Raw genomic sequence first — 15,295 nt, 5'->3', positions numbered from 1 at the left:
GATTCGAACCATGGACAGGAGGAGGACTATCCCAAACGATTCCATTTTTCGTGAGATCACGATCATCTAATATCCTATCTTCTCACGCGGAGAAACAAACTTATTCTTTCGCTCCAACCTTTAGTTTTGTTTGAGTTTTAAGCACAGTTCTATGCTGCTATTGGAAAATCTTTCATTTTCCTTGTTTTTTTTTTTTTCCTTTTGATCTTATGATGATCTTCTCAAGTAGACGATAAGGCCGACACCAACAACAGCGGCCGAGCAAGCTAATATTGCCGCTGTTGCTGTGTGATTTCCACTCCATACAGTTTCTAGCTTCATTTGTTGCGATGGACTTCCCTCGAGAATCCGTTCCAAGTTCCTTGGAGTAGCAGCGTTCGCCCGTTCGTCTGGGTAGTCTACGTGAAGCTTGAGACCCTGGAGTCGAGGACGATTTAACACGAAGGTTTTCCAGCTTCAAATCTTCTTCTTACCTTCAAGCCAGTTGCCTTCGCGAAATTGACAGCCGCAACAAGGTCGCCATCGCTAGACAGAAGCACCCGATCCCGTTCATCGTCCTCGTACTGGAAAAAGGCACTAAACGGTTTATGCTTGCTGTTTTAGCTAGAAAAAAAAGTACCAAGATTTGAGGAGGCTTGTTCCGATCTATATAATCTCCAAGACGTTGGACTACCGCAGATACAAGCTCCGTAAGGCTCTCCGTGCCTAAAGTTTACAGCCAATAGTCAAACAGCTTAATAAATCCGGACGCTCGCAAAACGTACCGCAGTTGAATCTATGGACCCGCCCGTTCCTGTCCTTAAGTTTAAAGCCAAAGACGTTACCGGGTCCACCGGATGGATATCCCAGCCTTCCAACTTCGGTGTGGAATGCTTCCGACGTAAGCGTTGCAGATAGATTACTGACCCCAAGCTTCTCGTTAGACAACAAACGGAAGCCAAATGGAAATGAGACCTTTGCGTCTCGTCGTCGTCTTCTGGTGCGTCCAGCGCGAATGCCGAATCCCAAAACTTTTGCATCATTGTGCTTCCGGTTTCACTTGGTGTGCCACCTCCAACGTTTCCAACCTTGAGAAAATGGTTAGATTGAAATCCATCAAACTAGAGTTTCTAGACGACATACCGTAGCCACAGCACCGTGAGTAAGTTGAAGCACATCGAGGCATGCAACAATGCAGTTTTCTTATCTCAGAACAAACAAAAATCAGAATGTATGTGAAAACCGGAGATTCGTAACGTACCCTGATCTACCACTGGAAGGTGAAGAAACTTCCCGTCGTGCATGGTATGGAGTGCGTCTACAATGGTTGTTTCCAGTGTAACGCATTCAGGATTTGGAGTCATGACCTGAAATCCAGCAAAACTGAAGTACAGGCTTTCGTTGAAGATTATAAGAGATTACCTTATCGACTGTGGTCGAATCGGGAGCAAGATTTGACGCAACAACACGCATGAGAACATCCTTCGAGCTAAAAAAAAGTAGAGGAGGTTAGAGATCCGTAAGGAAAAGACATTTTACTTACGTCAAGATCCCCTGCGGCTTATTGTTGATCGTGATGATTACAGAGTTCACGCGAAACTCGCGCATCTTTCTAGTTGCTGTCAACACGGTGTCGGAAGGAGACACAGTAGCTACTCTGGACATTCATAGCAAATAAATAAGACGAAAACAATCACAGATATACTAACTTCGTGTTCTCGTTAATCAGCGTTGACAACGTTGGCCGAAACATTCTCTCGCGCAGTGTATCTATGAAAGTTGAAGAGCCTGCCGAGAATCCACCGCGTCAATAGGATAAAACACAAGAAAAAAGAAAAGAAAAACCTCAGACTTACTATTGAGCGTGTTTCCCCACTGTCGTTCAACGTCCTGGACAGCCGCAGCTATCGCATTTCCTTTCTCTGCTGCTTTCTCCATTCTCGCAATCGCATCATACAAGCATTTTGTTATATCCAGCAGTGCAATGACTTCGCCATTCTCCACGACTGGAAGGTGTCTAAATTTCCCTGCAGAGAAATGGAGGTTTGGGAATCTCACGAAGGCTATCAAAGTTGTAGAATACCTTGGACCATCTTTTGCAAAGCGTCCACAGCAAGCGCGTCGCTAATGACAAAGACGGGATTTTTAGTCATGACTTTCGAAACCAGTGTTTCATCGGGCCTAAGGTTCTCAGCTATCACTCTAGTGGCTACATCCTGCATGTCAAAAGAGAAAAACTATAAAAAGAGAAAAAGAAGAGACACCACTTACTTTGTCCGTGATAATCCCGCAAAGCATTGCAGTGGAATCGGTGAGCAACGCAGCATCCACTCGCCTGGTGACCATCCGGCGGCAAGCATCGGCTACAGTGGTTCCATCGGGAATAGTCAGGGCTTTGGAAAGCCTCAGCTTCTTGACGGTTCTCTCGCCTCCGGAGCTGATGGATTCCTATAACTTAAGAGAGTTTGAGAGAAAAGGAGGAGAACTTACGATTTGGTCTTCCGAAGGCTCCCATTCTCCGAGATTGGCTTCTTCTTCGCAGCCGGTGGGCGCTTGGACGATTTACTGCCAGCTCCCGCCGATCCATGGCTGCTCATCCTGGGATTTCGATCGGCTCGATCTAGGCGCCGCGACGCAAGTCAACAAGGCGCATGACCTAAAACCCAAAACCAGCGGAGTATTGAGAAATACTGAGAGGTGGATAAACGTAGCTCTGGCCACAAGATTCCGGAATCACGCGCGATGATTCGTGGCCACGTCGCGACATGCAACCACTCATGCTCAAACCATACGACTTGACCGTTGACTACTATGTCAAATGGTGAGATTCTAATAAACCTTTTCAAATAAAAATGTATCAAAATTTTCTTCATATTCAATTATAATGAAAATTTAAATTTAAAAACATTCAGAATTAAATCTATAAATGCAAGACTTTAGTTTTTTAAAATATTATTTTTACATTTGTGATGTGCATATAAATAACCATAGGGATTTTCATACTATATGTAATTATATAAAAATGTTTGAAGTAGTGAATTGAAAAGTCAATTATATTTTTTTCAGGTCTATATTTAAACTAAAACAAAAATAAAATCCAATTAACTATTATCAATTCTAATTAAATTAAAACAGATTTTTTAGTAATATGTAAATAGGATTGGAAAATTTTAAATTTATTGGCATTCAGACTAAATAAAATAAAATTATAATAAATATTTTTATCTAAAAATCAATTTAAACAAAATCATGCATCAACTTTGAAGGGTGAGCCCTTTTCTTCTTTTAAAGATTTAATAAACCTTTATTATAGATATATGTAGTATATATAGTAAATACACTTAATGTTGTTACAAAAACTTTAAAATAATAATAATACATGAATTGACTACTTGATGTACTACATTATGTTAAACTCAATATTTAATAACTAATAAAAAATTTAAAATTTTCTAACTACTAAATAAGCCAAATTAGTTTCAATTTAGACCACTAACTCCTATATATAAACTAAAATTTTAATGCTAATCTAATATGTTTTTTTCTATATTTTATACACTCAGATGAGTGGAATTGAATGGTAGCTCTAATTGTCTTTGAGGAGTGCTTAGATGTGAATAAATTTTTGACCCTTTCTAAACTCATTTTTATACCAAAAAGTCCTTTTTCTATTTGTTGATATAAGTTTGAATTTGTCTTTTATTGCTTAGTGTGCTACTACATATTGCCATCCATGTTTGTGTTATATAGCAATGCCAATTTTAATTCTCTATAGTAATGACAATACTTATGCATGCATAAAACCTAATTGTGTGTGTAGATGATTTTAAGATTGAGCTTTAATTGTTATATATAGTGCTAAATTAAAATTTTCACCTCATCTTTAGTTTAGTTGCAATGCAATTATACCAAGTGTGACTTTGAGGTTTATCCCCCTTATTTATCTCTCTCTCTCCAAATTCTTACTTTTTGAAATGCACTTCAGCTCTCTCTTCTTAAGCCAACTACAAAAAAGAGGGTAATTATTTGATGAAAGAACCTTAATGATTATTTTATCCCCATTTATTCCTTAAATTTTTAAGGATTCATAATAACAATAAAAAATATGAGAGATTTTACTAAATATTTTCCATTCCATATTCATTCTTAATGCTATATATGACTTGGTATATGATGATGTGGTGAGATTTGGATATCTTCTGAACCAATATAGTTTTTACAAGGTATCTAGCCATCTTATGCATGGTATATGTATAAATTTCCAACCATTGGATTGAAAGGCATATTCTACCAGATCCTTAATCCAATAGCTCAAAGCAATCCATTGAACTAGGGAGTTCCCAACAAGAACATTCCTCATTGTGGAATAGCCAAACTACTATACTGGATTATATTCCTGTTTGAGTTTGTAATCCTCTATTTCAATATATATTCTTGCTAGGACTTCTTAATGAAAGATTTCCAAACATGTTCTTCTCAATGGATTTGCTTTGATTACGTGGCCATGATGTGGCATGCAAAATTGGCCATATCAAATAGTCCTTCCCCAATGCAATAGAATCTTTGACAACATATCCAACCCCTATACTCTCTATACTATACTTTTGGAACCCCTGTTCTCAACTTTTTGAGTCAAAATTAAATGTGTTACACTTGTTGGACTTTCGCTTCAACTACTGCCATGTATGGCTCCACTTTGAGGCTTAGGGATTTGTGTCTCACAATTCCACCACCCATAAACAAAATTTAATATGCTTATTAAATAATAAACTATTCTATAAAGTAACCTCATCATAGATTACCATTTTCATCCTTAGCACCAAGTTAATATTTGTCAATGGTTTGACACCAAAGGCTCATCATGCTTTGCCCATCCTTTAAAGAGCATAGTCTTTCCAACTTAAAATTTCATTAGATCATATGTGGTGGTTCTATTCCTTTGTTCATTTAGTTCTCATTAATGTCGTGAATGTGACTTCGGGTATCGAAAGTTATATGTCAGCTAGTCCTTATGAACACTCTTTCCTTACTACCACGATAACAGAAGGTTGGTATTGCTGGACCTTTTATCAGTCCCTCTTGTTCAAGTGTTAGTAAATTGAGCTTAGCATCTGTACTTAGCCAAATGGACATAAAGTAGGAACTCCTATGTGTTTCTAGCTAAGCATACTCGGCCTGGCTTTTAATTCTTTTTTGCTATGTTTTGCACTAGCTTGACAAAAACCCTTGCGTATTGAGATTGGTCCCTCAATATCATTAGATGATAGCTTACCGTGTTTGCCAAACACCCTCGCTATCATGCCCTTTGTGTTAATCTCATTTTGGTCCCAAATGCTATTTATGGAAAGTGTCCAGATTTGCTCATTTGGCATATTTACGGAATGTAGAGATTGTCTTGAATACAATGGTGTTCATCTCGTGTCCAAATTTGCAATCTAGTGCCATTCCATATTTAGTAAGTTTTGAGTTTGTCCCAGAGACTAACTCCTGATACTAAGGGAGGCTTGGGGTGAAAGCCCAAAGTGTGTGTTCCTCAAAGGGGGGAGGGGGATATAGGGGGTTCTAAATGTATAATAGGGATAGTGGGTAAGTCGGGCATGGTCGACCAACCTGATGCATAGTCTAGCTCCTACTCGTGTGCCTGTCTTTGTTTTGTGTCTGGCTTGGGTCTAACCCCCAAGTTCCATTCCATGCTAGCTGGTGGAGTACCCATGTCCTCGTGTTAGGCCACCGGTATGCTGAAATTGTGCTAGACTCTGTTTGGTTCTGTTTTGCGTGGTCTTAACATTGGGATGCTGGTTACTCTAGGACTATTTCAAGTTGCTTTGTGCCCCTGTCCCTTCGCTCCTTGGGCTGTACACTCGGGAGTCGCAGGTTCCATCACTCCTTAGCTCCATGTTTGGAGGTTTGGCACCGTTCCTTTGTTCAGAGGCCCAAGGTTCTGAACCTCAAGTTCCACACCACTGTCCTATAAACACGTGGTATATGACACGTGGCACATGAAGGGTTTAGGTTCCATTTTGTGGTTATTCTATAGTAATTCACCATAGGATAAAGGGTAAAAACCACGTGTGCTACATTTGGTATCAGAGGATATGCCATGTGGCACATGAAGGGTTTAGGTTCCGCTTCGTGGTTATCCTATAGTAATTCACCATAGGATAAAGGCTAAAAACCACGTGCGCTACATTTGGTATCAGAAGATAAGTCTCAGCGACTACTATTCAATACGATGTAAGCTTCTGAGTTTAGACTTCCTTGAGACTTGAATGTGAGGCATGTAAAACAATGCCACTGTTCCACCGTTTGTCAGGTCCTGGGAGGTCACTCAGCCAAGTACTATTCAAACCTAAGGACACTTAACTTCAACTATCCCAAGACCCTTAACCGATGGAAAAAAGGGTGCACTTTTATTTATGGGCCCTTTCCCTTTATATTTGAATCCCTATGGATTATCTCTCGAGTCGTTCCCTTTAGTTGCTTACATAAGATTGAGCAATTAATCTCGTTACATATGCAGAGATGAAAACGATGATCCGAGTAGGTACATGTTTGGGTGCTAAAACTTCACAATCATTCCTTGGGTATGGACTTGGTTACCGTTTTATACCGTATTATATAAGCTTGCTCTTGGGCTCATAAGAAGGATTGAGTTGTTCTAGTAGCATGAGTTTGCGCTTGGGCTCATGAGTGAAGCTCATTAGCAACTCAAAGTTGCACTTTGAGTTGGCAGGATTAATGTTAGCCTATCAGTGGTTCCATGAGTTGGTCCTTGTACTATGGGTGAAAGCAAACCTCCCTAGGTTTGCTATGAGTGGCAAATAGGCTAGTTTGTAGTTGTTTAGCACGGCACTAGTGGGTCCTTCTTAGGCATGATTATAATGTAAGTGACTAAATTTTCCATTCTACTTTAGTCACTTAACCACACCTCTGACCACTTGGAGGAGTCTCATTCACAACCTCCTTAAGTCCAATTCAGGACTTGGGACTTGCTAGTCCTGAGAATGGCATCCATGCCACTCATCCCTTGCACTTGGTCCAAGTGCTTGATGTGTCCAGTGCCAAGACCGACACCCAAAGGTACTACTGACATATTGGCCCGTTACGCTAAGGCCACGCCCATTCACCTTTGCCGCACTGGTGGTCCAAAACCACTTGCATCACAATCCCGTCTCTCCAAGACTAGGCTGTCCGTCCATGAGTGGTCATCCCAGATCCACTCCTTAGCATCTTTAGGATGTCCACAGACATAGGGAATAACCTTCTCCAACATCCCTTTGTCAATTCCTGCCAAGTCCTTTTTTCGTCCATGGCCATATTCACCAACATTGCCACTAGATCAAGGCCCGCAGGCCCGGCCACTAAGTCCTATCGTCCTCTGGGACTTCCTCACCATGTGACCGTATCCGTAGTCACTACACTAGAGGATTGCTCCTCCTCCTTTCCCCCATTTGGGACTTCGGGACAACATTTCGGAACACCGTGGCCCTATGCGAGCCCCGTGGGTACTCTCCCCACCTTCTACCTTTAGGTGCTCTATAGAGTGAGGTTCTGTTGAGCCACACCAGGTATCCAAGTAGGTAGTGCCACCCACACTTGGACTAGGAGCATCGGCTAGTCGATCTCCGGGGGGAACTAGAGCCGGCTCTTAAACACTTCACCAAGCTACTCCACTTGTCGATCCGTATTCACTCTAGTCTTGGACTTCCCAATGGTCAGTTCATCACCCAACATTGGGTCTGGCCTTCGTGGGCTAAATTGGCCTTTCTTGGCCAAACTGGCCTTTCCTGGCCAAATTAGCTCCACTGTAGTCCTCCCCCTTACTATACTTTTGGAGCTCACCAAACCCCCTAGGGTCTGGGAGACAAACGCTTTGGGCTTTCACCCTCTCAGACTCGAACTCGAACTCGGACTCGGGCTTGGACTCGGGCTCAGACTCGGACTCAAACTCGGACTCGGGCTCGGGCTCGGGCTCGGGCTTGGTCTGGGCCTCGGTCTTGGTCTCGGTCCCAGTCTCGGTCTTGGTCAGTTTCGGTCCCGGTCTCGGTCTCGACCTCGGACTCCATCTCGGGTTCTTCTTGGACTCCATCTCGAATTCCATCTCGGACTCCATCTCGGACTCCATCTCGAACTCCATCTCGAACTCCATCTCAGGTCCATCTCAGACTCTAACTCGGGTCCATCTCGGACTCCATCTCAGACTCCAACTCAGGTCCATCTCGGACTCTTCCACGTGTCATGTGTTGGTCCTTTTGGGTCCTTTTTTGGAACCTCACTTATTGCTCGCTTCATGCTCGTTCCTTGAGCACTCCGTTGGGAGTTCCACTCCCGCTCTTGACCTTTCAAGTCAGAGCCTTTTAGTCCAAACGTGTTACACTCATTTAGCTTTTGCTTTGGCCACTACCACGTGGCACCTTTTCGGCTCCACTTTGGGGCTTAGGGATTTGTGTCTCACATATAAGTGAATCGATCAAGACTATAGGGCTTAGTCTATTGGTTCAAGTAGTCATTGCCGTGCTCTCTCATAAACTTTTCTTGGATTGGACTAAAGGCAGTGTGAAAGCAAGCATGAGGTTTGGTCAAAGATGAGACTGAAAAGAGAGTTGTCAGGGACGAAAAATCAAACATGTAAATCATTTTCTCTTCTTGGAGAGATGATTTGCAACAAGGTGTTGACTCATTGCTCGTGTTCACATTATGCAATCAAAAGTCCCTATTTTGATGCATATTGGAAATGATGGTCTTACAAGTGGTAAGTCATGGGATGGATAGCGGTGAAGCGCTAAACCATTTTGTCTAAGCTTGCTATTGAAGACTTGAGTTACAATGCTCAATTCTTTTTCGAGGAACCTTGCTATTGCTCATTGAGTAGCTTGGTGTTGGATTAGTGTTGAGTTTGGTCGGAGAGAAAGTGGCATGAGCTTATCTGTGTTGTGAACAAAGTTAGTGGTGTTGAGTGTTGTAAATCTCTATCGATGGGGTGTGGCATTTATGTTGCATTTTGTCGAATTGAGTTGACATTTGATACTCACATAAATCTTTAAAGTAATGATATTGGCATTGCTCATAGTGTTGCTTGATTGATGATTAAGTCATTGTGATTTTATATTATATCCATGTAATAGTGAGCAATATGTTTATGAAGTTGCTTGGTTAATTGATGATCAGCCCCAAAATGGTTGATGGTGAAGCTAATCTACTTGCATAAAGTAGCATTGTAGTAGCTTTAACTAGATTTTCAATAGTGGTCCATTATGCTAAACTTAAGTTGGTTCCTTGTTTCCTGGGAGTTTGTCCATTGAGGTGTTGGAAAAGGGTTGTAGCATTCATTTCCTATAGTTTATCGGTTGATCCGTTAGCACTTAGAGTAGATTGTTGGATGGAGAAGATGTGTAGTTGGGGCATTAACATCGTTAGCACTTGTGTTAGTGGAAGTGGCATTGTTATTTCAAATGATGATGAATTCTCCTTAGACCTTTGTAGCGCATGTGATCATGGGATGAGATTTGGATATACTGTCACCGTGGATCCTTGGAACCTTGGGAGATAAATGGGGATAAAATAGCCACTAAGGGCTCTCTCATTAAGCAATTGCCCCTTTTCCAGTTGGCTTAAGGGAGAGAGATAAGGTGCGTTACAGTTGGTATCGGAGCAAATGGCACGGGTTCGATTCCCATTGATTAGTGGCTACTTAAAAGTATAATATACCCTTGAGCAAGGTATATTCCTACCCCTAAATTTGAAATCGTACGTATTGGGCATCCATGCGTATGTCCTTCCTCTTGTGTGGAGTATCCACGGACGAAGGTATCCACCGTGGGACTGCGGTACGGGTGGATAACTAGTTGCCTCACATGGAATAGCTGGTCTACACAATGGAAGGATTGGTAGATTGAGTGCGGAAATGGAGGTGTTGGTTCCCCTTAAGGATTGGTAGATTGAGTGCGGAAATGGAGGTGTTGGTTCCCCTTAGCTCAGTAGGGGTTGTTAGTCAATAGTCAATGAGGACATTGACATCTCTGAAGGGGGGGTGAGTGTAGCGCATGTGATCATGGGATGAGATTTGGATATACTGTCACCGTGGATCCTTGGAACCTTGGGAGATAAATGGGGATAAAATAGCCACTAAGGGCTCTCTCATCAAGCAATTGCCCCTTTTCCAATTGGCTTAAGGGGAGAGAGATAAGGTGCGCTACAACCTTGATATTTCATATCATTTTTCTTGTTAGTGTTTTGGCTTCACATTGGATCTTGAAGGTGATTGAAGAAGAGTGTTAGTGGATGTGGATATCCAAAGATGTGGTCTTCGTGATCAAGCCTTGGATGCTCATTTTGCACTTTGCGGATATCGATGTTGGATATCAGTTAAATGGGCAAAGATGTTCGATACTTAAGCATATTGATGGATCATGAGAATTTGTGTTGAGGTGAACCTATGTAAAGTAGTAGGTAGGAGGAAGTTAGTTGAGTCTTGAAAGTTTGCATTCCTGGATTGAGAGTCATTTTTTTTCTAGGATGGAAAATTTTCCACGAATTTTCTTAGGCTTTTCTAATGGCCGAACTGTCAATCATTTTGCCCAAAAACCATTCTGTTTGTACAAACTAGTGAAAGGGTTGGAGTTGACTTGGTTGGCTTAGACCTTAGTAAATAGTTTGTATGATACAGCCCAAAAGGGATGCTGACTTTTAGGGCTAAGACAATTGAGTTAAATAGAGTCTGAAGTTGGTGTAGAAAAATGGTTGTTGCACTTTTCTAAGAAAGATGACTCTTATACCTTTCTTTTGTAGCATTATGCTTGGTGACAGGTTGCACCTTGCATTTTGTTAAGACTCTATGAAAGTAGTGAGCTCTCACTGATCTTGATTTAATTTTAGTGGCCCTGCGCCTTGGTTAAAGATGGTGATGTTCAACTTAGTTATTTGAGGTTGAGATGTTAGTACTTATACTATAGCTTTGTTTCTAAGGAGGTTGAGTACCAATATAAGTCCATTTCATGGTTTTCACTTTAATTTTGACTAAATGTTAGTCATGCATAGCTAGCCTCTTCAAAGCATGCTCAGAGCTATTAGCTAAACATATTAGTGAGCTTATTGTGGTTGAGTTGGATTCAAGTGGTCATTTAGTTTGTGTTTGTCCATGAGCCAGTATCTCGTATCTGGGGTATTATGTTCATATTAGACAAGTATATGACTTGAGGACAAGAGTTTAGTGTTTGGGTTTTGTGAAGACAAGTTGAAGAGTGATTGTTGGTTGCTTTGCAACTAATGATTACTCATAGACTTTGTCAAGGACTATTTGACACTTGCTTCGCTCGATGATGATTTAGCAGTGATGGGTTTTCTTTACCAGATGGTGTTGCGGAGGATCGTGTCGTTAAACTTACATAGTTTTTCCATGTTGGCATGTCAATTCTACCTTTGACAATATCATTTGGTTATGTTTAGTCCATAGTGTTGGATTTCATTGAGTCTTGGATGTAGTGATTCACTCCTCGATGATATGTTATCTGAAACTGAGTATTGTTGAAGGATTAGTCTCGGATACTCATTAAAATATCTTTGACTTTGGTTAGCTTGGTTGCTAAAGAGCTTTGGGTAGTGATTCACTCATGCTTTCTTCTAGTTTTGTTCTGATATTGATGGCATTCAAGTGTGATGCCTTATTGTTGACATTATTGCGTTAGGCCACCAGTATGCTGAAATAGCGCCAAACTCTGTTTGGCTCTGTTTTGCATGCTGGTCTTGGCATTAGGATGTTGGTTGTTTTAGGATTGTTCCAAGTTACTACAGGCTTCTATCCCTTCGCTCCTTGGGCTGTATGCTCGGGAGTTGCTCTGTGGTCCGGTTCCATCACTTCTTGGCTCCATGCTTGGGAGTTTGGCACATTTTCTTCATTCAATGGCCCAAGGCTCTAAAACTCAGGTTCCACACCACTATTCTTTAGACATATGGCATGTGACACATGGCATATGACATATGGCACATGAAGGGTTTTCACTAGAGAATAAAGGGTAAATACCACATGTGCTATATATTGGCATCCCATATTCATCTTCCACTATTAAAGTACAATTCTACTATAGAAATGTTGCACAAGATATATACCTCACAGTCATGGGAATCTATTTCCACTTCAAAACCATCCTTCTGCCTTAAAATCCAATCTTCGTGTTATAACCCACACACAACAAAGATATATATCAATTGTGAATTGTGTAATGTATTATGTATCTTCACAAATCTCTCACACTTGCTATCACATATATCTCAATTGTTAAATCTTGGCATATACCTAGAATAAGCATTTTTAGCATATGCTATTATTATACTAGCTCTTTTGTTTAAATATATGAGTATAATAACTGCAAGTATAGCACATGTATATGGGTTAAGAGGAGAGTGATAGAGTGTGTTACATACAAAGTGTCAGCAGTTACTAAGCTTGATGTTTAGTAGTTACAAAATGTAAAGTTAGATTTACTTTTTCTAAATGAAGTTCATGAGGTTCAAAAGGTTAATATATGAATTCAAAAACTTTGTTATGGGTTTAAGAATTTTGAATCACTTATTGATACTTTTTTATTTTAACATTTACATTTTCAATATCAATCTTTATTTTTTGAAGACTAATCCTAATGATTATTTTCAATTGGTGATGTTTCCAATTTTTATTCCATGTTTTCTCTATACTTACCATGACTCCTCTCCTATTTTGACACATAATACATCATCATGTGTTTTGGAAATTGCATAAATCTTTCTATTAGTTTATAATGTAACGTGCTATCAATTGATTTATGCATAGTTATGTTTGGTGCCAAGCTTGTAATACTCCCCCTTGTGTTGCAAATGAAAACTAAAGTTAATTATCCCATTTAAGCTTGTAGCATTTAATCTAATAATGTAGCATATATAATCATGGGATGAGATTTGGATATACTATCATTATGGATCTTTGGAACTTTATGGGATAAATAGGGATAAAATAAGGGCTCTTTCATCAATCAATTACTTCTTTTTATATTAGCTTAAGAGGAGAGACATAAGATGTATTATAAATAAGGCTTTTCCACAATCAATTGTTTATAATAAGTATATCATTATTAACTACTTGTTGCTTGGAAGTTAATGTTTTTACTACTAAGTTTACAACTAATGTTGGATACTTTCTCCCCAATTCAGTGGTGTTTTAACATTTTTGTTTAGAGTGAATTCTTTCAGATAATGGTTTTATTGTTTACAATTAATGTATTTTACATATTAATGTATCGACTAAGGATACCTACATTTTGTATATACTTATTATCCACAAATAGATGGTTTGATGGAAGGGCTCATTCACACCTTCAAGGGGATGATCATGAAGTTTATTGATGTTTAACTATATAAAATTTTATATAGTCATAATTTTATATTGCTAATAAAGTTAAGTTTACCTTCACAATTGTTATATGTTAGTGATGCTACATTCTTGGATTAATATTTGATAAACATTATTCCACTAGTTTAAATAGAGTCTTTTGAAGACTTGGGTTGCAGGCACTACTTACTTGGATACCTAGTGTGGCTCAACAGAACCTCACTCTAAGCCCATGGCTAGAGCACCTAAAGGCAGAAGGTGGGGAGAGTACCCATGGGGCTCGCGTAGGGCCACGGTGTTCCGAAATGTTATCCCAAAGTCCCAAATGGGGGAAAGGAGGAGGAGCAATCCTCTAGTGTAGTGACTACGGATATGGTCACATAATGAGGAAGTTCCAAAGGACAATGGGACTTAGTGGCCGGGCTTGCAAGCCTTGATCTAGGGGCAATGTTCTCGTTTTTTAAAAAAAAAGGGAAAATAATGGGAAAAGGATCTTCCCGGAAGCTTTGCCATATAAACCCTAGCTAGTCCCTCCCCCGGAAAGTGGGAAATGGAAAGGGACTGACCGACAAGTTGATCCTTTAAATTATGCATATAATGCTTTATACAAAGGGACCAAGAAGAAATTGCACTACTTATGGATTCACTAATGCTTTTTTCTGATGTTTTTATATATTCTAACTCTATCAATACTTAATTTCTTTCCATCCTTTGATGATTTAAGGTGTTAGTGGATATTCATAAATTATTAATGTAGTGGGATTTTGATAGCTATTAGATTAGAAACATTTGATTCTATATATAGATTAAGTGCATATTTTTATATTCCATATATTCATATAGCAAATTTTAAGACTTTTTAAAAAAATTTATAATCCTCTCAAAACTTTTTTGTGTTTTAAAATTTAATATTTATCATTATTGCAATATAAAATTTAGAATACACTTAGCATTATAATTTATCTAGATTAATCTTGTTTTTATAACTTATATACTCTCTTAAATACTTTCTAGTATATTTTAATTTATTCTACCATCTAAAAATTAATATACACTTAAAATGATGACTTTTCATAATCATATAAACTATTAAAAAGCTCTATTATGGAATTTATGGAATTTATGGAATTTGGAATTTCCAGATGAAATGGAGCCTAATCTGTTGCTGATGAGAGCAATGTTATGCATATTAAGTTGGTATTGCAAAAATGGAATTATGGACTACATCTAATTTAATGATTCTAATAGCACCAAAACAGTTTTATCATTTTAAATATGATGTAAGTGAATGAAAAGATTAGGCAGAACCACACTTTAAAGCACACTCTAAAACTGAAACTTACATTATGTAGGCTGAAACAATCTTGTCAAAATGAGAACAAAAGAAAAAAAAACTTCCTAACTAATAAGGAAATCAAATTTTGTTGTTTGAAACGCACAATAATTTATTGAGAGCAATTTAAATCAATCAAACCAAGAGCTTGAGCATAATCATGAAAGACTTTATACTATTCATAAGTGAACAATGGACATTCTTCTCTTGAAAAGCTGAAGACTTGCTGAATCGAGGGTCGGGGGTGGCTGCTCAATATCTCCCAGGCAGCAAAGATGGGAGTTGAAGCCAATGACATTCAGTTTTGTTTCCCAGAGTGGCAGATTTTTGAAAATTTGGGAGGGGCTTTTGGAATGGACCTAGTGCTGGCTGTCATGAAGACTCGGTAAAGACCCTGTGAAAGATGCCATTCAGCTTCTCACCCTGGAATTATGCATAAAGATTAAACAGAGCTTCAGTATTAATACAGCCTTGCTAGCAGCTTCTTCTCACTCACTCATTGCTCGCTTACACGAAAGAGTGCTCAGGCTATGCACAAGAGGTTTTCGAGGTACATGCTCCTGGTTTCTGGAAAGTGACCAGATTTACCAGTCACAACTTGCCAGGGTCAAAGCTGCCCGGCC

The 15,295-nt window shown here is 39.4% G+C and overlaps 1 protein-coding gene across 1 annotated transcript; it reads right to left on the bottom strand.

Annotated features, from left to right (window-relative positions):
* Window positions 1–91: 91 nt before the first annotated feature.
* Window positions 92–2,657, bottom strand: LOC9660436 (CBS domain-containing protein CBSCBSPB3). Its single transcript, XM_002986635.2, has 14 exons — window positions 2,470–2,657; window positions 2,251–2,416; window positions 2,063–2,195; window positions 1,836–2,006; window positions 1,689–1,767; window positions 1,523–1,636; window positions 1,402–1,468; window positions 1,241–1,346; window positions 1,123–1,181; window positions 955–1,067; window positions 765–901; window positions 620–705; window positions 474–563; window positions 92–417 (listed from the first exon to the last, which is right to left on the bottom strand). Exons 1-14 carry the CDS (start codon window positions 2,574–2,576, stop codon window positions 208–210), a joined length of 1,638 nt encoding a protein of 545 aa, XP_002986681.1. The 5' UTR covers window positions 2,577–2,657; the 3' UTR covers window positions 92–207.
* Window positions 2,658–15,295: the final 12,638 nt, after the last annotated feature.

This window comes from Selaginella moellendorffii, unplaced genomic scaffold (assembly GCF_000143415.4).
Source record: "Selaginella moellendorffii unplaced genomic scaffold, v1.0 SELMOscaffold_75, whole genome shotgun sequence".
Classification (NCBI taxonomy): Eukaryota; Viridiplantae; Streptophyta; class Lycopodiopsida; order Selaginellales; family Selaginellaceae; genus Selaginella; species Selaginella moellendorffii.
This window is presented reverse-complemented; position numbering and strand designations above follow the sequence as displayed.

Bases quoted from the DNA above. Each gene is read 5' to 3' on its own strand.
- LOC9660436 (XM_002986635.2), bottom strand. From the start codon at position 2,576: ATGAGCAGCCATGGATCGGCGGGAGCTGGCAGTAAATCGTCCAAGCGC. The intron at 1,347-1,401 runs GTAATCTCTTAT...GCTGGATTTCAG, and splicing joins ATTCGACCACAGTCGATAAG to GTCATGACTCCAAATCCTGA. The intron at 1,182-1,240 runs GTACGTTACGAA...TTCTGAGATAAG, and splicing joins CCTTCCAGTGGTAGATCAGG to AAAACTGCATTGTTGCATGC.